Source organism: Haliotis asinina, chromosome 12 (assembly GCF_037392515.1).
Source record: "Haliotis asinina isolate JCU_RB_2024 chromosome 12, JCU_Hal_asi_v2, whole genome shotgun sequence".
Classification (NCBI taxonomy): Eukaryota; Metazoa; Mollusca; class Gastropoda; order Lepetellida; family Haliotidae; genus Haliotis; species Haliotis asinina.
Window position 1 is genome coordinate 57,858,406 of NC_090291.1, and position 27,981 is coordinate 57,886,386.

At 38.9% G+C, this 27,981-nt stretch overlaps 1 protein-coding gene across 1 annotated transcript in view; it reads right to left on the reverse strand.

Annotated features, from left to right (window-relative positions):
* Nucleotides 1-3,534: 3,534 nt before the first annotated feature.
* The window catches only part of LOC137258309 (uncharacterized), a 31,637-nt gene continuing 7,190 nt past the window's right edge, over nt 3,535-27,981 (reverse strand). The window contains exons 9-31 of the mRNA XM_067795944.1: nt 27,860-27,892; nt 27,550-27,570; nt 26,266-26,323; nt 24,583-24,626; nt 24,288-24,308; nt 23,458-23,524; nt 22,886-22,929; nt 22,591-22,611; nt 21,761-21,827; nt 21,189-21,232; nt 20,894-20,914; nt 19,344-19,410; nt 18,772-18,815; nt 18,477-18,497; nt 16,927-16,993; nt 16,355-16,398; nt 16,060-16,080; nt 7,238-7,304; nt 6,754-6,841; nt 5,567-5,690; nt 4,702-4,769; nt 4,302-4,496; nt 3,535-3,710 (exon numbers count right to left, since the gene is read on the reverse strand). Coding sequence (XP_067652045.1) covers nt 3,576-3,710; nt 4,302-4,496; nt 4,702-4,769; nt 5,567-5,690; nt 6,754-6,841; nt 7,238-7,304; nt 16,060-16,080; nt 16,355-16,398; nt 16,927-16,993; nt 18,477-18,497; nt 18,772-18,815; nt 19,344-19,410; nt 20,894-20,914; nt 21,189-21,232; nt 21,761-21,827; nt 22,591-22,611; nt 22,886-22,929; nt 23,458-23,524; nt 24,288-24,308; nt 24,583-24,626; nt 26,266-26,323; nt 27,550-27,570; nt 27,860-27,892 — 1,382 coding nt within the window. The 3' untranslated portion in view covers nt 3,535-3,575. The remainder of the gene's footprint in view (nt 3,711-4,301; nt 4,497-4,701; nt 4,770-5,566; nt 5,691-6,753; nt 6,842-7,237; nt 7,305-16,059; nt 16,081-16,354; nt 16,399-16,926; nt 16,994-18,476; nt 18,498-18,771; nt 18,816-19,343; nt 19,411-20,893; nt 20,915-21,188; nt 21,233-21,760; nt 21,828-22,590; nt 22,612-22,885; nt 22,930-23,457; nt 23,525-24,287; nt 24,309-24,582; nt 24,627-26,265; nt 26,324-27,549; nt 27,571-27,859; nt 27,893-27,981) is intronic.

Here is a 27,981-nt window from a genome sequence, read left to right on the forward strand (position 1 = left end):
CTGCACCACTCTCGTAACAGTGCATTGGTAAATATGGGCATGGATTTCTTCTGAATGCTCGAGCAAATATGTAATGCCTGTGCATATTTTTGGCTGATCTGGTGGGACGAATACATAGTCCACTGAAAGCTGTAATCTATTCAGGGTATTTACTTCAATCATTTACATCACCATCAGTCAAGTAAAGCTTCAGATTTTACCATCTGTATATCTGTACCAAGTAGAGGAAAAATTGGTGCGTCTGTCTGTGTGTGTCTGTGTGGCTTTGTATGTTGGTAAATGTAGTACTCAGTAGTACTGAGATGTATGTGTTGGTAAATGCTGTACTCAGTAGCACTGAAATATGTGTGTTGGTAAATGTAGTACCCAATCTGAGATATGTGTGTTGGTAAATGTAGTACTCAGTAGTACTGAGATATGTGTGTTGGTAAATGTAGTACTCAGTAGTACTGAGATGTGTATGTTGGTAAATGTAGTACTCAGTAGTACTGAGATGTGTATGTTGGTAAATGTAGTACTCAGTAGCACTGAGATGTGTATGTTGGTAAATGGTGTACACAGTTGTACTGAGATGTGTGTGTTGGTAAATGTAGTACTCAGTAGTACTGAGATGTGTATGTTGGTAAATGTAGTACTCAGTAGCACTGAGATGTGTATGTTGGTAAATGGTGTACACAGTAGTACTGAGATGTGTGTGTTGGTAAATGTAGTACTCAGTAGTACTGAGATGTGTATGTTGGTAAATGTAGTACTCAGTAGTACTGAGATGTGTGTGTTGGTAAATGTAGTACTCAGTAGCACTGAGATGTGTATGTTGGTAAATGTAGTACTCAGTAGTACTGAGATGTGTGTGTTGGTAAATGTAGTACTCAGTAGCACAGAGTTGTGTATGTTGGTAAATGTTGTACTCAGTAGTACTGAGATGTGTGTGTTGGTAAATGTAGTACTCAGTAGCACTGAGTTGTGTATGTTGGTAAATGTTGTACTCAGTAGTACTGAGATGTGTATGTTGGTAAATGTAGTACTCAGTAGTACTGAGATGTGTATGTTGGTAAATGTTGTACTCAGTAGTACTGAGATGTGTTTGTTGGTAAATGTAGTACTCAGTAGCACTGAGATGTGTATGTTGGTAAATGTTGTACTCAGTAGTACTGAGATGTGTTTGTTGGTAAATGTAGTACTCAGTAGCACTGAGTTGTGTATGTTGGTAAATGTTGTACTCAGTAGCACTGAGTTGTGTATGTTGGTAAATGTTGTACTCAGTAGTACTGAGATGTGTATGTTGGTAAATGTAGTACTCAGTAGTACTGAGATGTGTATGTTGGTAAATGTTGTACTCAGTAGTACTGAGATGTGTTTGTTGGTAAATGTAGTACTCAGTAGCACTGAGATGTGTATGTTGGTAAATGTTGTACTCAGTAGTACTGAGATGTGTTTGTTGGTAAATGTAGTACTCAGTAGCACTGAGTTGTGTATGTTGGTAAATGTTGTACTCAGTAGCATTAAAATCTCCCTTTTATGATTTTACTGCATCATTTCATCCTATAAAAAATGTTTCTCAAAAGCAAGTATAGATTTCAACCGAGTACCTTTAAGGCTCATTTCCAGTCGTGAATATATTGGTCACTTTTTGTAATTACATTTAAACTCATGTTTTGGGAGTGTAAGCGTCAGTGTACCATCAATTGTGTACTTCTACCATCTGAACAGTTTGAACGTGCAACCTGTCGCTATATTTATATTAGATTTGCATCCTCCAAATTCTGTCTCTATGCGTCAAATGAAAAATGCAAATATTTAGCCTTCTCATTCGGGTCAGATTAAGTGATGAGTGTGTACAGCATCGAGTGTTATTGAGGAACATCACAACAAATCTCCGTACCCTTTGTGATGGTTGAAAATGAAGTCCTCCACACGATCTCCTGACTGGGTGATTATCACCTTTTATAAGCACAAAAGCCTTTACTGACAGAAAACAAAACCATCACGAATAAGCAGTAATCTATTCTAGTTGAAGACAAAGCTATGACGCAAATGAACAAAATGGATTCTTTGACTTATTTTTAAAGTATACAATAAGCTGAGTTCTGTTCGGTAATGTAAATGTCGCATAGTTCATACCTACAACGAACATCAGTTGAGAGATGATGTAACACCTTCAGTGTCTCTGCATCAGTTGAGAGATGATGTAACACCTTCAGTGTCTCTGCATCAGTTGAGAGATGATGTAACACCTTCAGTGTCTCTGCATCAGTTGAGAGATGATGTAACACCTTCAGTGTCTCTGCATCAGTTGAGAGATGATGTAACACCTTCAGTGTCTCTGCATCAGTTGCGATGTGATCATCCACAAATACAGAGCTTGCTTCATCAGAGTGACACTATCTGGTGGGTGATGTCATCTCGGGGGACGTTTGTTGACGATTTCACTTGAGGGGGTCCCAGTTATAAGAGTCGTCTCACATACATGGAGGTATTCTTCTTCTGCTCGTCTTTTGAGAGTTTGTGGTGTATTTTCAAGATATGAGTCAAGGTAGACTTGGGTTGAGAAAGCGTTAGAATATAGTTTTATGGTATATTGTGAAGCGAAATTTATGCAACGATCGTTAAGAGATAGTTCCTCAGCCTGGACGTAAAGACTGTCAACAGGTCAGAATTGTCGAAGTTCCTTCTTGATGAAGGTAGATCATGACCACTGGTCATCATGGATCATCCATTCGGATTCATTACACAAGATGGAGTCGCAGATTGACAGATCAAGGGAAGAGTATGTTCCCGTATATGCATGTAAATAGGTGTCTGAATCATCACTGAAAATAAATACATTAATACCGGAAATGAATTTCTCATTGAATTTACCGCTACTGTTAGTATGGCCTGAAGGCAGGTTGTGACTGACCGTTCACATCCCCAGTGATGAGGCATTGCTTCAAAGGTTATCTTACAGATTTTTATGAACCGACTGTTGAATATTTGAACAGGGAGGTGTATATAACCTGCATAGTGCCACTGAAATGTGCAGGGTGATACAAACAGCAACGGTTTGGAGATTAGTAAATGATTGATGATCTCTCTCGTGAATGTGTGGAGGAACTATTCCTCCTGGGATGGTAAAATGACGCATGGTATCTTGCACGAAACAGTTGACCTGGGATTACTAAGAATCACGGTAATGATAGACAAAAAAATAGATGGCAAAATCCTAGCTGCACAAGAAATGTGACACCAGGTCGGATCACACAATCGTAACTGCAAAGAAACATAGCAAGGTTAGGACAAAAACAATGGCATGTTCACTCTGTCATATTGGCTTTATGCATTGTATATATCTGCTGGTGTTGGTTGGCTCAGCCATACACGAGCTCTGTCTATTTAATATTCGAGCAGTAATTGTTTAATATATTCTCTGTGCAGGATATTGGTGATACTAGGTGGAAGGACGGACCACATGATCTTGGAGCGTCACTCACCATCTGACTACATATGCCGTCCCTTGATTATCTGTAGTCATGTTTCCCGAAACAAATAAAGAGGCAATGTTTCATTGTGGGGTTTTATTTGATATCCCTTGACATTCATTGACCCGTCAGTTTTGCAGCTACATCCTTGATCTGGGTGAAGACAGATCCGAGTTGAGTCTGGAATGGTTGGAAGAACTTGACGGCCTCAGCAGCGACCTGTGCAGTGGCTTGTCCAGCGTGGGTCAGGAACTGACAGACACCGAGAGTTAGCACCAAGTGTATCAACATTTTGAAAGATAGTAAGCTTATATTTGCACATTATCCATGGCAGATGTGTGATGTTGAATTGCGATGTGATACAGTACGTGTCATATCTGTGTACATGGTGTGAACGGAGGTATAATATAGGTCATGTCTGTGCATGTGATGTTGAATTAAAATTATACATTGTATATCATAACTGTGTATATACATTCGATGTTGAATTTAGATGTCCCAATATGCAGGTGTCTCTGTACACCAGCTGGGCGATACTTAACCTTGCTTCATGAAATACGGCGTACGTTTACATGAAAGATCCCTGTTTGTCGATGCATGCATTCTCTTGGCAAGGTATGGATATGGTGAAAAATGCTTTTCTCTAGTGGTGGCCGAGTGGTGGAGTATGTTTGCAAAAGGCGAAGTATACTAACAATCTGTGTGTCCGTGTACATAGGCATTACAAGCCACTGAATGCAGTAATTCGATGGCGCCTAGTCTCCGGGCAACCACCAAGTTTGGATGAATCTATACATTTCCGTCTATGAGGACCATTCAGTTCAATGTTGATAAACAACTTACTGTCTGGGCAAGAGCCTTCAAGTTACCCAGTGCAGGACTCAGAGATTGCACAGCAGTTGACTCGATGTTTGCGATGAATGCTTTAAGATCCCCAAACGCGGTCCCAGACAGGAGACCAAGAACGTCACTCAGTGAGTCTTTCAATCCGTTAATAATATCGCCGAGAAGAAAACGACGGCTGTGCTTCGAGAAGAGCTAAAAACATACACAAGTGTCATGAATATCCCCACTGCGATGGCAATATTGTTTCTGGAAGCTGCATCTCATGTTTAACTACGTTCACTATCTCCAAAACGTGAATTTAGAATAAACAATGTTTTGCGTGTAAATATATGCATAAATATATTGGCTTTGGGTGGAATCCTACTAAAGTTTCCTTGGAATCCATTATGATGTTTACCTTTGCAACAGCGTTGGGGACAATATTCTTGATCAACGAATCAATATCAATGTCAAATGTGCCTTTGTCTGAAACAATCAACAAAACAGAAAGTTGTGATAATACAATGCTGACATCGTTAATACGGTTAGTAAATCGCCGTGACAAAAGGTATAAGAAATCCCTTTTGAACCAGCAAAATATAACACAGACAAGTCTAAAATATTCAATGATATATTGAGCAAACAAAACACATTTCTAGTACAAGGCATTTGAGTCACACATCTAAGGTAATGGGTCACAAATTTAAAATATTAACTCACTAGAGTCTTGGTATTTAGAGTGAGAGCAGATATGCTAAATGAAGATAGTTTACAAAGTGTCAGTCCTGAATGCAAGTAAGATGATGTTGACAAGTAGACGACAAGGCAGCCAGATATATGAAGTGATTGTCCGTGTATGTGTCACAACAACCGGCCTCTATATATGTTGACACAGATTATTGAACCATCCAGCAAAGCGTGTTTGTATCAATAATCACTTAGAATTTCACATAGAGGTAACTATGAAGCGCTATCGTAAAAGGTGTGCAGCTAAAATATTGTTGCCGTTAAACATATGTGATGCGAGATAAATGGGACCCATAATACCTTTATCCTAATCAATGATTGATTATAGATATAATAAAATAATAATAATAAATGAATAAATAATAAAAGACCAAACCACTCTCGTAACGCTAAGGGAGATATGACTCAGTGATGTAATTCTTGTGATGCAACATACGCGAGCCTCGCTTTATTGAAACACTGACACACGTATGAAACATAATCAAGTTCGTATTCATTTTCACTAAAGTAAGATTTGTGTACGTTTTTCCACGCACCCATCATTGACTTCACATCCGCCTCCAGGGTAGACAGCACCATCTGGGCGAGGGCTTTCACATCCTGGCCACTGGTCAGACCCTGGGCAGCTGTCTTCAGATTGCCCTCAAGGTTCGTGGCGATCTTAACACGGAACCATGAAATCGTTTGTCACCAAAATTACATACAGCAAATTTGATATACGTGTCTCAGGGATTTCTGCCCCGTGCATTCCGTCATACTGACCCCCCTGGCAGTTTGACAAATTTTAGTTTTTGAGTATGAACTCATCAATACTCATTCGAATACTGGCTTGTGAAAAGGGACAGACCTTTTGATGTCTTCGTATGTAGGGATATGTGCATGATCAATGAACATCAGTCTAAAAATGAGACAACTTCTCGACAGAAAATGCATGGCATTGTTTGAAATAGATTCTCTGAAGCAACGGGTTCGATTTTATGTCAAGTGTGAAACAAATGTACAATATTCCAGGCTTGGTGGAATATAGCGCACCATACAGAAAAAGGTTGACTCGAGTGTTAATGTTGTTACTCACAGTGTCCTGTTCTGAAGTCACGTCACATTCTCACAGAAACCGCGTGTTAATATTACTTCTCAAAAGGTCCTGTTGTGACGTCACGTCACATTCTGTTAGGATCCACGAGTTAATATTACCATTCACATACTCCTGTTCCGACGTCACGTCATATTATCTCAGGACTCGCGCGTAAATGTTGCTACTCACACAGTCCTGGGCCCACTTGCACAAAGCGATCTTAGCGCTGCAACTAGCCTACGCCTATGTTGGAGAATGGGATTTACAATCATTGTAGTGCTAAGACCGCTTTGTGCAAGTAAGCCCTCATGTGACGTCATGCCGCATTCAAGGCCCACAAGTTAATGTTGCTACTCAGTATCGTTGTGACATCGCGTCAGATTATCTCGGAACTCGCGTATTAATACTGCTGTGGCGTCATGTCGCATTCAGTTCGGACCCACGTGTTAATGTTGCTGCCCACAGTCCTGTTGAGGCATCACGTCACATACTCTCGGGACACGAGTGTTAATGTTGCTGCCCACAGTCCTGTTGAGGCATCACGTCACATTCTCTCGGGACCCGAGTGTTAATGTTGCAGCTCAAACAGTCCTGCTGTGACGTCAAATCACATTCTGTCAGGACCCATGTGTCAGCGTTGCTACTTACCTTCTCTGCTCCCTCCACCGACTCCTTCAGCTTGTCCACCACACTCAGCATCTCATCCTTCACGTGCCCCAGAAGTCCAGCCTCAACACTGTCAACAAACATGAACAACACTGTCACACAGGACATGTCACCGCCAACACTAGACTTAAGTACACATACTACTCTATAACTGCTTCCACTTTAAATACGAAGAATGACATCCCGCTATGAAATACAACTACGTTTACGTGCACAGCAACTCACACACCACGTTTTCCAACACTAGAATGATGAGCAGTAAGTGTTTTTACAAGTAAGGAAAAAATTGATCTGCCAGACTAAATTTTAATAATCGGCATGTCGGGTCAGCACTCATCAATCAATCTGCCAGATCAACATTTAAGAAAGAATCCATAGAGTGCAAATGTGCACCCCTGCAATAGAACGAAAACACATTTTGCGATTGTGACCAGAATCAAACCTATATTCCGGCTTCATCACTCACATGTCACGCTTGCCAACACCAGACAGAAGAGCGGGCAATGCAGTCTCAATCACTGTTGGGGCCAGTACTGGAAATAATGGCAAGTGCTTATAAACCACACAAACAATTGTGATATGTAACATATCTTCCTGAAATTACGTCTTACTCGGGCTCTCCTAAATGTGCATTTATGGACACTGGGTAGCGGCACCACGATTATCTCCCAATTGGCAGACACCCATTTGACAGACAGTCTATTGACAAACTCTGGAGTAGAAATTGTCTTTACCATCAATTACTGTCGAATATAAAAACAGCTTTCCTGAATGGTAGACAATGGACATTCAAAAAAGTAATGCAAACTATTCTCACATCTATATCCATGGTCACACTGACCTGATCCGTCATTTTTAATATTTATTCTAAAAAGAACATCATTAAATGTACTCATCATGTCTCTTAATCTTGTGTGCAAAAAAATTTAACTTTCTCATTTCATATGAATAATGTGCAAATGCACAGGTTTCGTTCACGTGAATATTAGATTTAACTGATGCAATTTCTAATAATTAAGGAGACATTATTCCACATTTTAGCTGCTGGTGAAATAAAAGATGACATTGAATAACTCAGTCTTGTATGCAGTTGCCTAAAATGATTGGTGTTTCTTAACTCCAACCTTGTCCGGTTGCCTGCTACATGTTGGAGCAAATCCAGAAGAAAAACACGTGTTGTTTTACCTAGTAAGAACTTTAATCTCTGAAATGCTCCAATCATTTTAAATGCCTGTTTGACAGCATTTTTTCAGTTTGATGCCACCAACTCCCGTTAGACAAGAAGGTTAAAACCAAATGTTTATCAAAATCAAGTTTTCTAAAACTGCAGCAATCAAAATCCAAATAAATGTCTTTTCGACCATTTTTCAAATTAGATATTAGAGGTAGACGTTTGAGGTTTTACTGCATTTTTTTACTATTCCTTCGTAATGTGTAAGCAATAGACAGTATCTAATCTGTTCAATGAACCGTAAATGTTGTGTTATAAGGCGTCTGCAATGTACTTGTTTGCCTAATGAGAAGACACCGATACTACAATTCCATGAAGGTTCTTTTTAACTGAAACATGTACACATTGTATGAGGCAGACGGTATACACATGTACATATATATGTACATGTAACACCGATAGGTAAATTAGCGCTCAATAAAACTGTCGTTGCAGCCTTCCATCTGTTCCATTGTATAACCGTGGTTGTCTTATTACTTTTGTTGTTCTTACCTGTAGACATATGTAGCAGTGATGAAATAGTAGAGTTATAATTCTCTATATATCATGTACTTATTTAACAAATGCTTGAATCAATTTCCCACTTGTGTTTTAAGGATGTCATTATGTTATGGTTGTGGTCATTTTAATATAAGTTATAAAATGCAAATAAAAAAATTATATATAGATAAAAGAAAACAGTTCATAAAAAGGTTTTAGGTGGTAGTATTTTTTTAGATTATTCAGTTTATTTGTGGTAAAAGAGTTCATAAAGTATCTTGATGGCACAGGTAGCATTTCATGAGAAATGCTTTTATTCTGAGATTTCTTATATAAGTCAAGGATGTCAGACAAGGCTCATAGTTCAAGGGGTTGTGTCATGTCAGGTCATGTCAGGTCATGACACTAGCAATTGTTTATCATGTGAGCACGTATGCTGATTTATGATTGGTTGATTGGCAAACAGTGGGTTCCACATGTTGCACCTGAGCAATTAACCTTCACTTCACATTGGGATACAGAGATAGACAGGTGAGCCATTTTCTCGTTGGCGTGGCATTTTTACAGTGCTTGTTGGTATGGGTGAGGCGGGAATTATCATCTAATTCATAGTGAAACATTGTAGCACTTTTTAACTGTAATTGTGTTCTAATTGTAGTTGAATTAGCATTAATAAATCTGTAATATTTATATAAACGTAACATTATCTTTACAAACTTGTAGTTACTTTTCAGACTAAATTGTTCTACTTCATGATACAATTCTTTGCACATTATCATTGCCCAATAGGCGATTTGTGACTGAATTTCTGTACTGTTTGTGTACTACAGACTGTAGCGATTGCCATGTGGTTGGGGAGGACGGCGCCATGTGCTCGATAGGCTGTATACCATATATATGTGAGTGCATGTCTGAGTATTTTGTTTCATGATATTAAGCTGTATTACTCTTGGTTTTATCTTTCTATGTACTGTGAGAATATGTATACTATTATGTGATATTTTAGAGGGCATTTGTACAACAAGGCAATGAAATGAAATTCGTTGTAGTTTCAGTCTAAATCCAGTGTATTTGACATAATGTACTAAGTGTAACTTTTATTTCACATAATGTAAAGGCTGACATGTGATACGTTGAAATGTCATAATTGCCTAAATGTTTCAGGGCAATAAATAGTTGAAACTTGAAACTATCAGTATCCAACTGGATCCACTAGAATAAACAACTGAACCCCAGACAGCGCCTTATTCGTCATTCGCTCCGGCGGAAAAAAGCTATTATAACTTGGAGCCCCCAGTGAGGATCCAGTGACATGGCTAAGCAGTCCACTAGCCACCACATGTCGTCTGTCTGCGCAACATGTGATCGTCTGTAGAAGATTTGGGTGAGAACTTTCTCATACTTTTGTGCACCTGAATAGAACTGTAAACACTACATTTGTGCATAAGACGATCCACCAGTCTGAAGTGTCAGAGGAAACTGTGTCCCAGGCCTTGATGGCTACATGAACTTTTGAAGTTTTAATCATGTGAAGTATATACACGAATTGTGAATTACTTTTATTTAACATATTGGATATTTACATCCATTGTTTATAATTTTACCTTTTTTGGGGTTCACCTATTTTCATAGGTACATTTGGCCAATGATATAAATATTTTAGCAATTTTTTATACTTTATGTACCTGTTTATGTGAATGAATATTTGACAGTGCAGTGAAGGCATGCAGTGATGGGCAATTATTGAGTTTGTGTGATGAAATCTACTATCCACATGCACACACACCTGACATAAGCTAGGTCAATTTGCGTAAGCTAGGTCAATTTGTCAAAGTAATAACATCTATCGTATATAGTTGGTATCCTTGCCTTTCTGGTATTGGTTTGGACTGTGGAAGTTTCATGTCAGGATTGCTTGCCTGTCTGTCTCTGGGTCTTCTTTGTTGCACCCCAAGTTTACTCCTTCACCTTTCACCCCTGTAGTTGCATTGCTGATAGACTTATCCTCTTTGTAGTTGGGTTTTCTTGTCTTGTGGAACTGGTGGTTCTAGTGGTGCCGATATGGCTCATAAGATAGAACAGGATCATAAGTTGATAGAGGAGTTAGAGTCAAAAGATATACCGCCTTTCGAGGATGGGGATGAAGGTGAATCTAATGTTCTACTTTTAGGTCAGGCTCTTAAGTCAATGGGTGTAACATCAAAGGTGAATAGTGCTGAGGAGTTGCAGGATTTGATGGTGTCTTATTTGCAATCAGTCGGTAAATTGTCAAGTAAGGAGCCGGAAGGTGTTCCAGGGAATGTTCCCAGTGGTATACCAACGGATTCTGTGTCATGGAATAAGGGTGTTAACTTTCAGAGTCATCAAGGTCCTAGTCAGTTCCCTGCCATGCCAGGTCCCATTCCTCGTCTGTCATTGTTCTTTGGTGAATCAGGTAAAGGAGAAGCTTCCTATGATCTGTGGGTATACGAAGTCAATTGTCTTCTAGCAGAGAAAACTTACCCTAAGAATATCATATTTGAGGCTGTTCGGCGTTCACTGAAGGGCAAGGCCGGCAAAGTGGCTTCACTCTTAGGATCACGTGCCAGTTTAGAGACCGTGTTGAACAAGTTACAGAGTGTTTATGGGACATGTGAGGAAAGTGAATCCCTTATGGCAAGCTTCTACAGTGCTAAGCAATTACCAGATGAAGATGTAACCACATGGGGCTGTAGGCTAGAGGATCTTTATGCCAAGGCTACTCAGAATAGTAATCCTTCAATAGATGAAATCAATCAAGCCCTCAAAAGTGTCTTTTGGCAAGGACTTAAGCCAGCTCTTAAGGATATTTCTGGTCACAAGTATGATTCCATTCAAGACTTTGACAAGTTTCGGGTTGCAATACGGAGGTTGGAACATGAGTTGAGTCAAAGGAATCCCCCTGACGGTTCTAAGAAACCTCATCCGGCTAAGATGGCTTATCAAAAACCCTCTGAGATGCAAGAATTAAAAGATATGGTTAAGGAATTGTCTGCAGAGTTAACCAATATCAAGAAACAGATGACAAAACCCCATAGTAGCCCTCCTGTTCGAGGTAATATAGGTGGTGGCAACTCAAGGAAAGGCAGATATAACCCCAATGTAGACAAAGACCTGAATGTTCGTGGCAAAACAACTTATGATACCCCTTACCTACCATACAAAGGTCAGACTTCACCTGAAGGGAGTTCATTACCAGTTTGTTGGAAATGTGGACAGCTCGGTCATATTTGGCGTGGATGTAGGATTAATATGGATCATCATCAGCCTTTAAACGGACAGGGACCCATGGGCATGGGCAACTCATGGGTCAGTTCACCACTTTCTCAAGTAACAAACATTTCCCAGAAGGATTAGTTGGGGAATCCAATGAGACATCAGTAGTAGTTTGCAATAAGCCATGCGTAGCTCTACTTGACACAGGTTCCACAGTTTCTACCATTAGTGAGTCCTTTTACAAGCAGCATCTCTCACATCTTCCACTCCATACTCTTCAAACACTGATAGACATTGAATGTGCAGATGGTGGTACTTTGCCATATCTAGGATTCATAGCTGTTGACTTATCAGTCTCAGGGGTTGCGTCGGAAACTATCTTGCAATGTTTGTTACTGGTCGTGCCTGACAGTCGCTATAACTATTCTGTACCTATCTTATTAGGAACAAATGTCCTTTCCACTCTCCTGAATAGATGCAAATCTGAGCATGGTCCAAGGTTTCTTCAACATGCTAAACTTCATAGCCCATGGTATTTCACTTTTCGAAACATGGTTATCAGAGAGAAGGAACTGGTTAAAAGAAATTGGAGATTAGGACTTGTAAGGAATGCAGAAGGTAGAAGTATTGTTGTGCCTGCCAATTCACAAGTTGTTCTTCGGGGATCTGTAGACAAGGAGATTTGTTATCCAAAAGTACTTGCTACTTTTCAGGCAAGTTGTACCTCAACAATACCTGCTGATCTGGATGTATCACCTTCTCTTATGTACTACAAGTATCAGGAGCAAGATCCCGTTGAGGTTCATGTGTCCAATGTTACAACTCGTACTGTAGTCATACAACCTAGAGCGGTACTTTGTGAACTTCAACCGGTTTCTGTTGAAGACATCAACTTAGATCCCACATTTGACATGGAAAGTGTACTTAGTAAAATAGAAGTCCACAAGGATAATTTATCTGAAGATCAATTATCAGCAGGACTTAAGGTTATCAAAGATCATATTGATGTTTTTTCTCATGGAGACTTAGATCTTGGCCATTCAGCTGCGGTTCAACATAGAATCGAATTAGTGGACAACACACCCTTTAAACAGCGCTATCGCAGAATTCCCCCATCATTATTTGAGGAGGTAAGAGAACATTTGAAACAGTTGATGGCATGTGGTGTCATTCGAAAATCCCATAGCCCCTGGGCTTCGAATATTGTCCTATGTCGCAAGAAAAATGGAAAACTTAGGATTTGTGTAGACTTCAGACAGCTCAATAAAGCCACGATTAAGGACAGCTTTGCTTTACCTAGAATAGATGAAGTACTTGATTGTTTGGCTGGAAGTTCTTACTATTCTAAGTTGGATATGAAATCGGGATATCACCAGGTCGAGATTTCAGAGGAGCACAAGGAGCGCACTGCATTTACTGTAGGTCCGCTTGGATTTTTTGAGTACAATAGACTTCCATTTGGCCTCTGCAATAGTCCTGCGACATTTCAGCGATTGATGCAAGATTGTCTAGGGGACTTACATCTATCTATTTGCGTAATCTACATAGATGACCTGATCATCTTTGCTGAGAGTTTTGAGGAACATCTCCGTAGACTGACCAAAGTACTGCAGCGATTGAGAGAATGCAATCTAAAACTAGCCTCGGATAAGTGTGAGTTCTTTAAGGAAAAATGTACTTACATTGGACATGTCATATCCAAGGATGGTATCGAACCCGATCCTTCCAAAATTGAAACCATTAGAAACTGGCCAAGACCATCAAACCCAGAGGAAGTCAGAAAATTTCTAGGTTTCGCAGGGTATTATAGGAAGTTTGTTCATAACTTTTCACAGATATCCAAACCATTGTCTACTGTAATGCCGAAACCAACTGATAAGAAGGGTAAATCAAAAGTGGATTGGATTTGGGGGGATGCGCAAGAACAAGCATTCATGGAACTTAAGGATAGACTCTCATCACCACCTGTATTGGGATTTTGTGATTACTCACTTCCATTCGAATTGCACACGGATGCAAGTCAAAGTGGGTTAGGTGCCGTTCTGTATCAAACCCAAAATGGACACAAGAGAGTTATATCTTATGCCAGTAGAGGATTATCAAAGCCAGAAAAAAACTATTCAGCCCACAAGTTAGAATTTCTTGCTTTGAAATGGTCAATCACTGAGAAATTTCATGAGTACTTGTATCAAAATGAATTCACCGTCTTTACAGACAATAATCCTTTGACCTACATTTTAACCACAGCTAAGCTTGACGCGACTGGCCATAGATGGTTGGCGGAGTTAGCAGCTTACAATTTTGACATTAAGTACCGGCCTGGAAAATCCAATGTGGATGCAGATGTGTTATCTAGGATTCCAGGATATGCAACAGAGGCAAGTGAAACGATTTCCTCAGAATCTATAAAGGCCATTTGTCAGTCTGTATCAGCATTTAACTATGTTGAGTGTTTGAGCATGTCACCTGATTCGGTACTTGATAATGAGGCAGGTCAAGATCTGAAGGCAATGACTCCAAGGGACTGGAGAAAGGAACAACTTCAGGATCAGACTTTGGCTGAAGTCATAACATGGATTAGATTAGCGAAAGCGCCAAAGAAAGGTCATGTCACCGGTGAATTTAACTCTTATTTACGGACATTTGAGAATCTGAAACTACGACAAGGTGTTCTTTACAGAATTACAGAAAGTTCTGAAGGCACTAGTGAACAGCTAGTTATTCCCTCTCATTTGAGGAAACAGGTACTACAAAGCTTACACAATGATATGGGACACTTGGGCAGAGACAAAACACTGTCACTGATTAGGGAGAGATTCTTTTGGCCCGGAATGGCAAAAGAGACTGAGAGTTGGATTAAGGGATGTGCACGTTGTTTACGCAGGAAATCGAGAACAAGTTCTAAAGCACCATTAGTGACTGTACAAACATCATATCCATTAGAACTGGTTGCCATGGATTTCTTGACATTGGAACCTTCCAAAAATAACTTCCAGTACATCTTAGTGATTACAGATCACTTTACCAAGTACTCATTAGCTGTTCCTACCAAGAACATGACTGCACGTACGACTGCGGAAGTATTTTTGAACAACTTTGTTTATCAGTTTGGTTACCCGGCAAGAATTCATTCTGATCAGGGTGCAAATTTTGAGGGACGACTAATTCAAGAATTGTGTGCAATTACAGGTATGAAGAAGTCACGAACAACGCCATATCACCCCATGGGTAATGGGCAATGTGAAAGGTTTAATCGTACTCTTCTCAGCATGTTAGGTACTCTAGAGCCAGATAAGAAGGCAGACTGGAAAGCACATGTCGCACCTTTGGTTCATGCCTACAATTGTACTCGTCATGAGACGACTGGGTTTTCACCATTCTATTTGATGTACGGTCGACATCCCAGACTACCAATTGATTTGGCATTTGGTATTGAGAGACATGCGAAAGAACCACAACAGTCTTATACAAAAGCACTGAAGGAGCGATTACAGAAGTCCTACGACCTTGCAGCAAAACTTTCCAGGAAATCTAAGCACAGGCAAAAACAAAGTTATGATCAACGGGCACGAGGAGCAAAAGTCATAGTTGGTGACAGAGTGTTGGTAAGAAAGCTTGCGTTTGAAGGCAAACATAAACTGGCTGATAAATGGGAAAATGAAGCATATGTTGTTGAAGAACAGCCAAATTTAGACATTCCAGTGTATGTGGTCACTTCAGAAGCTGGAGAAGGAAAGTCAAAAACAATGCACAGAAATCATCTTCTTCCTATTAGCAGTGTTGACATTGACCAGAAGCAGCGTCCGACACCTAAGCCAAGGAAGGTGTTAAAGACCCAGGGTACTGCTAATCCAACAAGTGAATATTCTTTTGAAGGTTCTTTTTAACTGAAACATGTACACATTGTATGAGGCAGACGGTATACACATGTACATATATATGTACATGTAACACCGATAGGTAAATTAGCGCGGGAGAAAACTGTCGTTGCAGCCTTCCATCTGTTCCATTGTATAACCGTGGTTGTCTTATTACTTTTGTTGTTCTTACCTGTAGACATATATACGTTCTGTCTTATACCACTCTTTCCCCTGATTAAAGAGTATGGCTATACATTGCAACGTTTTGTCCCTCACAATAAACAGGTTGCCAATCATAAGAAACCTCTTCTTTATGCCCCTAAGTGCTAATTTTGATTAGACTCTAAGTGTGTGTATGAGGACACAATGCAGTTACACTGCAATTTCACAAACGTTCTCCATATGTCCTATATCACGATGGCTGCTACCCTTGAAACAGTTCGCTTAGAATTATTCACAACACAATAGATGTAGTATTCTCACCCTCAACCTCGTGAAGAATGCCTGTAAATTGAAACAAAGTATTGACCTTCAGCAAAATCATCTGTACAGAGTTAGGTTGTGTGGCATATACTGTATCTGTTTGAACGGGTTTCTCGGAGTAGAATGGATAATTCCAAGAAACACACACAGAGGTGAAACTATAAAGAATATAGATAATCAGGATGTATATCTAGCATGTATTTATTTAAGATATATTTCGGCAAGTTCCTGTGATGGTTACTGAAGACCCACACTCTTAGCTTACGTTAATCAGAACTCAATTGCTTTTGGGTACCTTCGCCGACTTTTTTCAGTCCATCCAGAAAGCCTCTGCGGTCACTGGAATTAGGAGAAATAGACATGTAAGTTGTATTAGTTTTGTGTGAATTATACATTGCCTAGGTTAGACGAAAAAACACTAAATATATGCGACGTAGTAATGAGTGTAATAAATTTATCTTCTAGGGTTGTAACACCTTTTAAGCTTTGAAGAGTAAATATTCACCTTGGAATTAATGGTTCCTCTAGCATCAAAATATTTGAAGAGAAGGAAACGTTTGAGCCATACCCATGTCATTGATTAACTGGGTTTTCTAGAGTGGGTGAAAATGTACCTGTTGTGACAATGTGTTTCCTGGTTAGTTCATATTATCTACATCATTCTCTCTGTTGAGTTAACACATTCAATCTGTTACATATGTAACTCAATAGCGTTTTCTTTGAAGGGATCACACTTGACAATCAATCTGCCAGATCAACATTTAAGAAAGAATCCATAGAGTGCAAATGTGCACCCCTGCAATAGAACGAAAACACATTTTGCGATTGTGACCAGAATCAAACCTATATTCCGGCTTCATCACTCACATGTCACGCTTGCCAACACCAGACAGAAGAGCGGGCAATGCAGTCTCAATCACTGTTGGGGCCAGTACTGGAAATAATGGCAAGTGCTTATAAACCACACAAACAATTGTGATATGTAACATATCTTCCTGAAATTACGTCTTACTCGGGCTCTCCTAAATGTGCATTTATGGACACTGGGTAGCGGCACCACGATTATCTCCCAATTGGCAGACACCCATTTGACAGACAGTCTATTGACAAACTCTGGAGTAGAAATTGTCTTTACCATCAATTACTGTCGAATATAAAAACAGCTTTCCTGAATGGTAGACAATGGACATTCAAAAAAGTAATGCAAACTATTCTCACATCTATATCCATGGTCACACTGACCTGATCCGTCATTTTTAATATTTATTCTAAAAAGAACATCATTAAATGTACTCATCATGTCTCTTAATCTTGTGTGCAAAAAAATTTAACTTTCTCATTTCATATGAATAATGTGCAAATGCACAGGTTTCGTTCACGTGAATATTAGATTTAACTGATGCAATTTCTAATAATTAAGGAGACATTATTCCACATTTTAGCTGCTGGTGAAATAAAAGATGACATTGAATAACTCAGTCTTGTATGCAGTTGCCTAAAATGATTGGTGTTTCTTAACTCCAACCTTGTCCGGTTGCCTGCTACATGTTGGAGCAAATCCAGAAGAAAAACACGTGTTGTTTTACCTAGTAAGAACTTTAATCTCTGAAATGCTCCAATCATTTTAAATGCCTGTTTGACAGCATTTTTTCAGTTTGATGCCACCAACTCCCGTTAGACAAGAAGGTTAAAACCAAATGTTTATCAAAATCAAGTTTTCTAAAACTGCAGCAATCAAAATCCAAATAAATGTCTTTTCGACCATTTTTCAAATTAGATATTAGAGGTAGACGTTTGAGGTTTTACTGCATTTTTTTACTATTCCTTCGTAATATGTAAGCAATAGACAGTATCTAATCTGTTCAATGAACCGTAAATGTTGTGTTTTAAGGCGTCTGCAATGTACTTGTTTGCCTAATGAGAAGACACCGATACTACAATTCCATGAAGGTTCTTTTTAACTGAAACATGTACACATTGTATGAGGCAGACGGTATACACATGTACATATATATGTACATGTAACACCGATAGGTAAATTAGCGCGGGAGAAAACTGTCGTTGCAGCCTTCCATCTGTTCCATTGTATAACCGTGGTTGTCTTATTACTTTTGTTGTTCTTACCTGTAGACATATATACGTTCCGTCTTATACCACTCTTTCCCCTGATTAAAGAGTATGGCTATACATTGCAACGTTTTGTCCCTCACAATAAACAGGTTGCCAATCATAAGAAACCTCTTCTTTATGCCCCTAAGTGCTAATTTTGATTAGACTCTAAGTGTGTGTATGAGGATACAATGCAGTTACACTGCAATTTCACAAACGTTCTCCATATGTCCTATATCACGATGGCTGCTACCCTTGAAACAGTTCGCTTAGAATTATTCACAACACAATAGATGTAGTATTCTCACCCTCAACCTCGTGAAGAATGCCTGTAAATTGAAACAAAGTATTGACCTTCAGCAAAATCATCTGTACAGAGTTAGGTTGTGTGGCATATACTGTATCTGTTTGAACGGGTTTCTCGGAGTAGAATGGATAATTCCAAGAAACACACACAGAGGTGAAACTATAAAGAATATAGATAATCAGGATGTATATCTAGCATGTATTTATTTAAGATATATTTCGGCAAGTTCCTGTGATGGTTACTGGAGACCCACACTCTTAGCTTACGTTAATCAGAACTCAATTGCTTTTGGGTACCTTCGCCGACTTTTTTCAGTCCATCCAGAAAGCCTCTGCGGTCACTGGAATTAGGAGAAATAGACATGTAAGTTGTATTAGTTTTGTGTGAATTATACATTGCCTAGGTTAGACGAAAAAACACTAAATATATGCGACGTAGTAATGAGTGTAATACATTTATCTTCTAGGGTTGTAACACCTTTTAAGCTTTGAAGAGTAAATATTCACCTTGGAATTAATGGTTCCTCTAGCATCAAAATATTTGAAGAGAAGGAAACGTTTGAGCCATACCCATGTCATTGATTAACTGGGCTTTCTAGAGTGGGTGAAAATGTACCTGTTGTGACAATGTGTTTCCTGGTTAGTTCATATTATCTACATCATTCTCTCTGTTGAGTTAACACATTCAATCTGTTACATATGTAACTCAATAGCGTTTTCTTTGAAGGGATCACACTTGACAATCAATCTGCCAGATCAACATTTAAGAAAGAATCCATAGAGTGCAAATGTGCACCCCTGCAATAGAACGAAAACACATTTTGCGATTGTGACCAGAATCAAACCTATATTCCGGCTTCATCACTCACATGTCACGCTTGCCAACACCAGACAGAAGAGCGGGCAATGCAGTCTCAATCACTGTTGGGGCCAGTACTGGAAATAATGGCAAGTGCTTATAAACCACACAAACAATTGTGATATGTAACATATCTTCCTGAAATTACGTCTTACTCGGGCTCTCCTAAATGTGCATTTATGGACACTGGGTAGCGGCACCACGATTATCTCCCAATTGGCAGACACCCATTTGACAGACAGTCTATTGACAAACTCTGGAGTAGAAATTGTCTTTACCATCAATTACTGTCGAATATAAAAACAGCTTTCCTGAATGGTAGACAATGGACATTCAAAAAAGTAATGCAAACTATTCTCACATCTATATCCATGGTCACACTGACCTGATCCGTCATTTTTAATATTTATTCTAAAAAGAACATCATTAAATGTACTCATCATGTCTCTTAATCTTGTGTGCAAAAAAATTTAACTTTCTCATTTCATATGAATAATGTGCAAATGCACAGGTTTCGTTCACGTGAATATTAGATTTAACTGATGCAATTTCTAATAATTAAGGAGACATTATTCCACATTTTAGCTGCTGGTGAAATAAAAGATGACATTGAATAACTCAGTCTTGTATGCAGTTGCCTAAAATGATTGGTGTTTCTTAACTCCAACCTTGTCCGGTTGCCTGCTACATGTTGGAGCAAATCCAGAAGAAAAACACGTGTTGTTTTACCTAGTAAGAACTTTAATCTCTGAAATGCTCCAATCATTTTAAATGCCTGTTTGACAGCATTTTTTCAGTTTGATGCCACCAACTCCCGTTAGACAAGAAGGTTAAAACCAAATGTTTATCAAAATCAAGTTTTCTAACACTGCAGCAATCAAAATCCAAATAAATGTCTTTTCGACCATTTTTCAAATTAGATATTAGAGGTAGACGTTTGAGGTTTTACTGCATTTTTTTACTATTCCTTCGTAATATGTAAGCAATAGACAGTATCTAATCTGTTCAATGAACCGTAAATGTTGTGTTTTAAGGCGTCTGCAATGTACTTGTTTGCCTAATGAGAAGACACCGATACTACAATTCCATGAAGGTTCTTTTTAACTGTAACATGTACACATTGTATGAGGCAGACGGTATACACATGTACATATATATGTACATGTAACACCGATAGGTAAATTAGCGCTCAATAAAACTGTCGTTGCAGCCTTCCATCTGTTCCATTGTATAACCGTGGTTGTCTTATTACTTTTGTTGTTCTTACCTGTAGACATATATGCGTTCCGTCTTATACCACTCTTTCCCCTGATTAAAGAGTATGGCTATACATTGCAACGTTTTGTCCCTCACAATAAACAGGTTGCCAATCATAAGAAACCTCTTCTTTATGCCCCTAAGTGCTAATTTTGATTAGACTCTAAGTGTGTGTATGAGGATACAATGCAGTTACACTGCAATTTCACAAACGTTCTCCATATGTCCTATATCACGATGGCTGCTACCCTTGAAACAGTTCGCTTAGAATTATTCACAACATAATAGATGTAGTATTCTCACCCTCAACCTCGTGAAGAATGCCTGTAAATTGAAACAAAGTATTGACCTTCAGCAAAATCATCTGTACAGAGTTAGGTTGTGTGGCATATACTGTATCTGTTTGAACGGGTTTCTCGGAGTAGAATGGATAATTCCAAGAAACACACACAGAGGTGAAACTATAAAGAATATAGATAATCAGGATGTATATCTAGCATGTATTTATTTAAGATATATTTCGGCAAGTTCCTGTGATGGTTACTGAAGACCCATACTCTTAGCTTACGTTAATCAGAACTCAATTGCTTTTGGGTACCTTCGCCGACTTTTTTCAGTCCATCCAGAAAGCCTCTGCGGTCACTGGAATTAGGAGAAATAGACATGTAAGTTGTATTAGTTTTGTGTGAATTATACATTGCCTAGGTTAGACGAAAAAACACTAAATATATGCGACGTAGTAATGAGTGTAATAAATTTATCTTCTAGGGTTGTAACACCTTTTAAGCTTTGAAGAGTAAATATTCACCTTGGAATTAATGGTTCCTCTAGCATCAAAATATTTGAAGAGAAGGAAACGTTTGAGCCATACCCATGTCATTGATTAACTGGGTTTTCTAGAGTGGGTGAAAATGTACCTGTTGTGACAATGTGTTTCCTGGTTAGTTCATATTATCTACATCATTCTCTCTGTTGAGTTAACACATTCAATCTGTTACATATGTAACTCAATAGCGTTTTCTTTGAAGGGATCACACTTGACAATCAATCTGCCAGATCAACATTTAAGAAAGAATCCATAGAGTGCAAATGTGCACCCCTGCAATAGAACGAAAACACATTTTGCGATTGTGACCAGAATCAAACCTATATTCCGGCTTCATCACTCACATGTCACGCTTGCCAACACCAGACAGAAGAGCGGGCAATGCAGTCTCAATCACTGTTGGGGCCAGTACTGGAAATAATGGCAAGTGCTTATAAACCACACAAACAATTGTGATATGTAACATATCTTCCTGAAATTACGTCTTACTCGGGCTCTCCTAAATGTGCATTTATGGACACTGGGTAGCGGCACCACGATTATCTCCCAATTGGCAGACACCCATTTGACACCCATATTCCTTCGTAATATGTAAGCAATAGACAGTATCTAATCTGTTCAGTGAACCGTAAATGTTGTTGTTTTAAGGCGTCTGCAATGTACTTGTTTGCCTAATGAGAAGACACCGATACTACAATTCCATGAAGGTTCTTTTTAACTGAAACATGTACACATTGTATGAGGCAGACGGTATACACATGTACATATATATGTACATGTAACACCGATAGGTAAATTAGCGCTCAATAAAACTGTCGTTGCAGCCTTCCATCTGTTCCATTGTATAACCGTGGTTGTCTTATTACTTTTGTTGTTCTTACCTGTAGACATATATACGTTCTGTCTTATACCACTCTTTCCCCTGATTAAAGAGTATGGCTATACATTGCAACGTTTTGTCCCTCACAATAAACAGGTTGCCAATCATAAGAATCCTCTTCTTTATGCCCCTAAGTGCTAATTTTGATTAGACTCTAAGTGTGTGTATGAGGATACAATGCAGTTACACTGCAATTTCACAAACGTTCTCCATATGTCCTATATCACGATGGCTGCTACCCTTGAAACAGTTCGCTTAGAATTATTCACAACATAATAGATGTAGTATTCTCACCCTCAACCTCGTGAAGAATGCCTGTAAATTGAAACAAAGTATTGACCTTCAGCAAAATCATCTGTACAGAGTTAGGTTGTGTGGCATATACTGTATCTGTTTGAACGGGTTTCTCGGAGTAGAATGGATAATTCCAAGAAACACACACAGAGGTGAAACTATAAAGAATATAGATAATCAGGATGTATATCTAGCATGTATTTATTTAAGATATATTTCGGCAAGTTCCTGTGATGGTTACTGAAGACCCATACTCTTAGCTTACGTTAATCAGAACTCAATTGCTTTTGGGTACCTTCGCCGACTTTTTTCAGTCCATCCAGAAAGCCTCTGCGGTCACTGGAATTAGGAGAAATAGACATGTAAGTTGTATTAGTTTTGTGTGAATTATACATTGCCTAGGTTAGACGAAAAAACACTAAATATATGCGACGTAGTAATGAGTGTAATAAATTTATCTTCTAGGGTTGTAACACCTTTTAAGCTTTGAAGAGTAAATATTCACCTTGGAATTAATGGTTCCTCTAGCATCAAAATATTTGAAGAGAAGGAAACGTTTGAGCCATACCCATGTCATTGATTAACTGGGTTTTCTAGAGTGGGTGAAAATGTACCTGTTGTGACAATGTGTTTCCTGGTTAGTTCATATTATCTACATCATTCTCTCTGTTGAGTTAACACATTCAATCTGTTACATATGTAACTCAATAGCGTTTTCTTTGAAGGGATCACACTTGACAATCAATCTGCCAGATCAACATTTAAGAAAGAATCCATAGAGTGCAAATGTGCACCCCTGCAATAGAACGAAAACACATTTTGCGATTGTGACCAGAATCAAACCTATATTCCGGCTTCATCACTCACATGTCACGCTTGCCAACACCAGACAGAAGAGCGGGCAATGCAGTCTCAATCACTGTTGGGGCCAGTACTGGAAATAATGGCAAGTGCTTATAAACCACACAAACAATTGTGATATGTAACATATCTTCCTGAAATTACGTCTTACTCGGGCTCTCCTAAATGTGCATTTATGGACACTGGGTAGCGGCACCACGATTATCTCCCAATTGGCAGACACCCATTTGACACCCATATTCCTTCGTAATATGTAAGCAATAGACAGTATCTAATCTGTTCAGTGAACCGTAAATGTTGTTGTTTTAAGGCGTCTGCAATGTACTTGTTTGCCTAATGAGAAGACACCGATACTACAATTCCATGAAGGTTCTTTTTAACTGAAACATGTACACATTGTATGAGGCAGACGGTATACACATGTACATATATATGTACATGTAACACCGATAGGTAAATTAGCGCTCAATAAAACTGTCGTTGCAGCCTTCCATCTGTTCCATTGTATAACCGTGGTTGTCTTATTACTTTTGTTGTTCTTACCTGTAGACATATATACGTTCTGTCTTATACCACTCTTTCCCCTGATTAAAGAGTATGGCTATACATTGCAACGTTTTGTCCCTCACAATAAACAGGTTGCCAATCATAAGAAACCTCTTCTTTATGCCCCTAAGTGTTAATTTTGATTAGACTCTAAGTGTGTGTATGAGGACACAATGCAGTTACACTGCAATTTCACAAACGTTCTCCATATCTAATATATCCCACTGGTTGCTACCCTTGAAACAGTTCGCTTAGAATTATTCACAACATAATAGATGTAGTATTCTCACCCTCAACCTCGTGAAGAATGCCTGTAAATTGAAACAAAGTATTGACCTTCAGCAAAATCATCTGTACAGAGTTAGGTTGTGTGGCATATACTGTATCTGTTTGAACGGGTTTCTCGGAGTAGAATGGATAATTCCAAGAAACACACACAGAGGTGAAACTATAAAGAATATAGATAATCAGGATGTATATCTAGCATGTATTTATTTAAGATATATTTCGGCAAGTTCCTGTGATGGTTACTGGAGACCCACACTCTTAGCTTACGTTAATCAGAACTCAATTGCTTTTGGGTACCTTCGCCGACTTTTTTCAGTCCATCCAGAAAGCCTCTGCGGTCACTGGAATTAGGAGAAATAGACATGTAAGTTGTATTAGTTTTGTGTGAATTATACATTGCCTAGGTTAGACGAAAAAACACTAAATATATGCGACGTAGTAATGAGTGTAATACATTTATCTTCTAGGGTTGTAACACCTTTTAAGCTTTGAAGAGTAAATATTCACCTTGGAATTAATGGTTCCTCTAGCATCAAAATATTTGAAGAGAAGGAAACGTTTGAGCCATACCCATGTCATTGATTAACTGGGCTTTCTAGAGTGGGTGAAAATGTACCTGTTGTGACAATGTGTTTGTTGGTTTATGGATATGACCTGCACCGTTTTTTCTGTTGGCTTAACATATGGAATCTGTTACATCTGTATGTCCCTGGCATTTTTTCTGAAGTGTGAACACTTGAATCTACTGTATCAACATATAACAATCAATCTGCCACATGAACGCTCATCAGTCAATCTACTCGATCAATATATAACAATCAATCTGCCACATGAACGCTCATCAGTCAATCTACTCGATCAATATATAACAATCAATCTGCCACATGAACGCTCATCAGTCAATCTACTCGATCAATATATAACAATCAATCTGCCACATGAACGCTGATCAGTCAATCTACTCGATCAATATATAACAATCAATCTGCCACATGAACGCTCATCAGTCAATCTACTCGATCAATATATAACAATCAATCTGCCACATGAACGCTCATCAGTCAATCTACTCGATCAATATATAACAATCAATCTGCCACATGAACGCTGATCAGTCAATCTACTCGATCAATATATAACAATACATTTGCCAGATGAACGCTGATCAGTCTAATCGATCAACCTGTAACAATACATCTGCCAGATCAACGGTTATCAATCAGTCTACTCGACCAACATGTAACGACCAATCTACCACATCAACACTTAATAAAACGAAAACACAGTTTGCGATTTCGACTATATTTATAAGCAGATGTTTAATCTGTACCTCTTAGTCTGCCAGGCCAAATCTTAAAAATCAGCCTACCAGATGAAATGTTAAGAATCAATCTGTCATATCAAATGTTACCAACAAATCTGCTAGATCAGCATGTAACAATCAATATGCCAGTTTGAAGGTTAACAATCATTCTGTCAGATAAGTATGTAACAATCAAACTGCTAGATCAAAAGTTAACAATCATTGTGCCAGATCAACATGTAACAATCAATCTGTCATGTTAAATCTCAACAATCTCTCTGCCAGATTAAAGGTTAACAATCATTGTGCCAGATCAACGCATAACAATCAATCTGCCAGATGAAAGGTTAACAATCATTCTGCCAGATCAACATGTAAGAATCAATCTACCATATCCAATCTTAACAATCTATCTGCCAGATCAAATCTTCAAATCAGTCTCCTAGATCAACACGTAACAATCAATCTGTAAGTTTCACCCTGGGAAGAATGATTCCACAAACTGGTAAAGAAAAAGAAATGCCCTGGAAATATAATGGAAAGTCTACTCTCCAAAAAATATAAACGAAAATGTATGTCATTGAGAAGTACTTTGTCGATACTAACTGTATGAGAGACAGATATTCCGTCGATATCACTCACATGTAAACGTACGTCTTTCCACGGTTAATACTCACACATCTCGTCTTCCAACTAGAGCAGTTAACCCAGCACTGATTAGACTTGGGGCAACCTCTGAAAATGGGCACAGTTATATATTGTATGTATAGTAGTAAAAGCACTATAAGTACTAGCAGCAGCAGTAGTGGTAGTGGTGGTAGTGGTAGTGGTAGTGGTAGTGGTAGTGGTAGTGGTAGTGGTAGTGGTAGTGGTAGTGGTAGTGGTAGTGGTAGTGGTAGTGGTAGTGGTAGTGGTAGTGGTAGTGGTAGTGGTAGCGGTAGTGGTAGTGGTAGTCTTGGCAGTGGTGGTGGTGGTGTTAGTGGTAGTGTTAGTGGTAGTGTTAGTGGTAGTGGTAGTGGTAGTGGTAGTGGTAGTGGTAGTGGTAGTGGTAGTGGTAGTGGTAGTGGTAGTGGTAGTGGTAGTGGTAGTGGTAGTGGTAGTGGTAGTTGTAGTGGTAGTGGTGTTAGTGGTAGTGGTGGTGGTGGTGTTAGTGGTAATGTAAGTGTTAGTGGTAGTGTTAGTGGTAGTGGTGGTGGTGGTGTTAGTCTTAGTGTTAGTGTTAGTGTCACTGTCACTGTCAATGTCAGTGTCAGTGTCATTGTTAATGTTAGTGTTAGTAGTGGTAGTGGTAGTGGTAGTGGTAGTGGTAGTGGTAGTGGTAGTGGTAGTGGTAGTGGTAGTGGTAGTGGTAGTGGTAGTGGTAGTGGTAGTGGTAGTAGGACATTCTTTGAGGAGAGGCTTGTGGCTGCGTTTGGTGTGCTTGAAGGGATGCATGAGGCAGTGTGTTTGGTGTGTATTGAAGACAAACCCGCGGTTGTGTGCTTCGTGCATGTGAAGAGAGCCATGTTGTTTTGCTTTAGGTCTGTGTGAAGAGAGGCATGTAGTTTTGTGTTTTGGTTGTTTTTGTGTGCGTGAAGAGAGGTATCTCTCTCTCTCACTCTCTCTCTCTCTCTCTCTCTCTCTCTCTCTGCGTGTGTGTGTGTGTGTGTGCTTGTGTGTGTGTTCGGTGTGTATGAAGCATGGCATGCGGTTGTGTTTTTGTTGTGCTTGCAGAAATCTAACTGCTTATCACCATTGATTTTAACATTAAAGCCACTTTTTATCATAACTGTGTGTGCATGATTATTATGCAACTGTGGGTGTACCACACATAAATTTCTACATGAAGGTGTCACGATGAAAAACGGTTACCTCCTGTGTGTTTGATGAGTGAAGATAGGTATGTGACGGAGTGAGTGCTATGTGAACAAAAACATATGGAATTATAACCGCATGTAAGATTACTTATGTAGAAAACTCACTTTCAGCAACTGGTAGCACCTCTGAAACAAAAGTGTGTTGGTATCCTTTGATATTCTCTTTAAACTTAAAAGTTGTATTTGATATTTATTCTTATATCTACAATAACGCAAAACCCACAAATCGCTTTTCTTAATATCTTATAAAAATGATCTTTTATTTGAAGCACACACATTCTGCTCGGTTTATCGTAGCCCACATTATTACTTCGAGTTACTGGAACACGTATTTTATGGACATGCTGAGGGTAAGCTCATTTATGGAGCTGAGAAGTATTCTCCGACTTAATGAAATGTACGTGGACATACTTACGTTTTCCAATCTCTTCGACAACGGGTAGAGCGGCTAGAGAATAAAGAAAAAAACTGTAATTTCTTTTTTGATAATGTATACTGTAATAAATCGTATATAGGCAATATGATATTCTGTGAAGG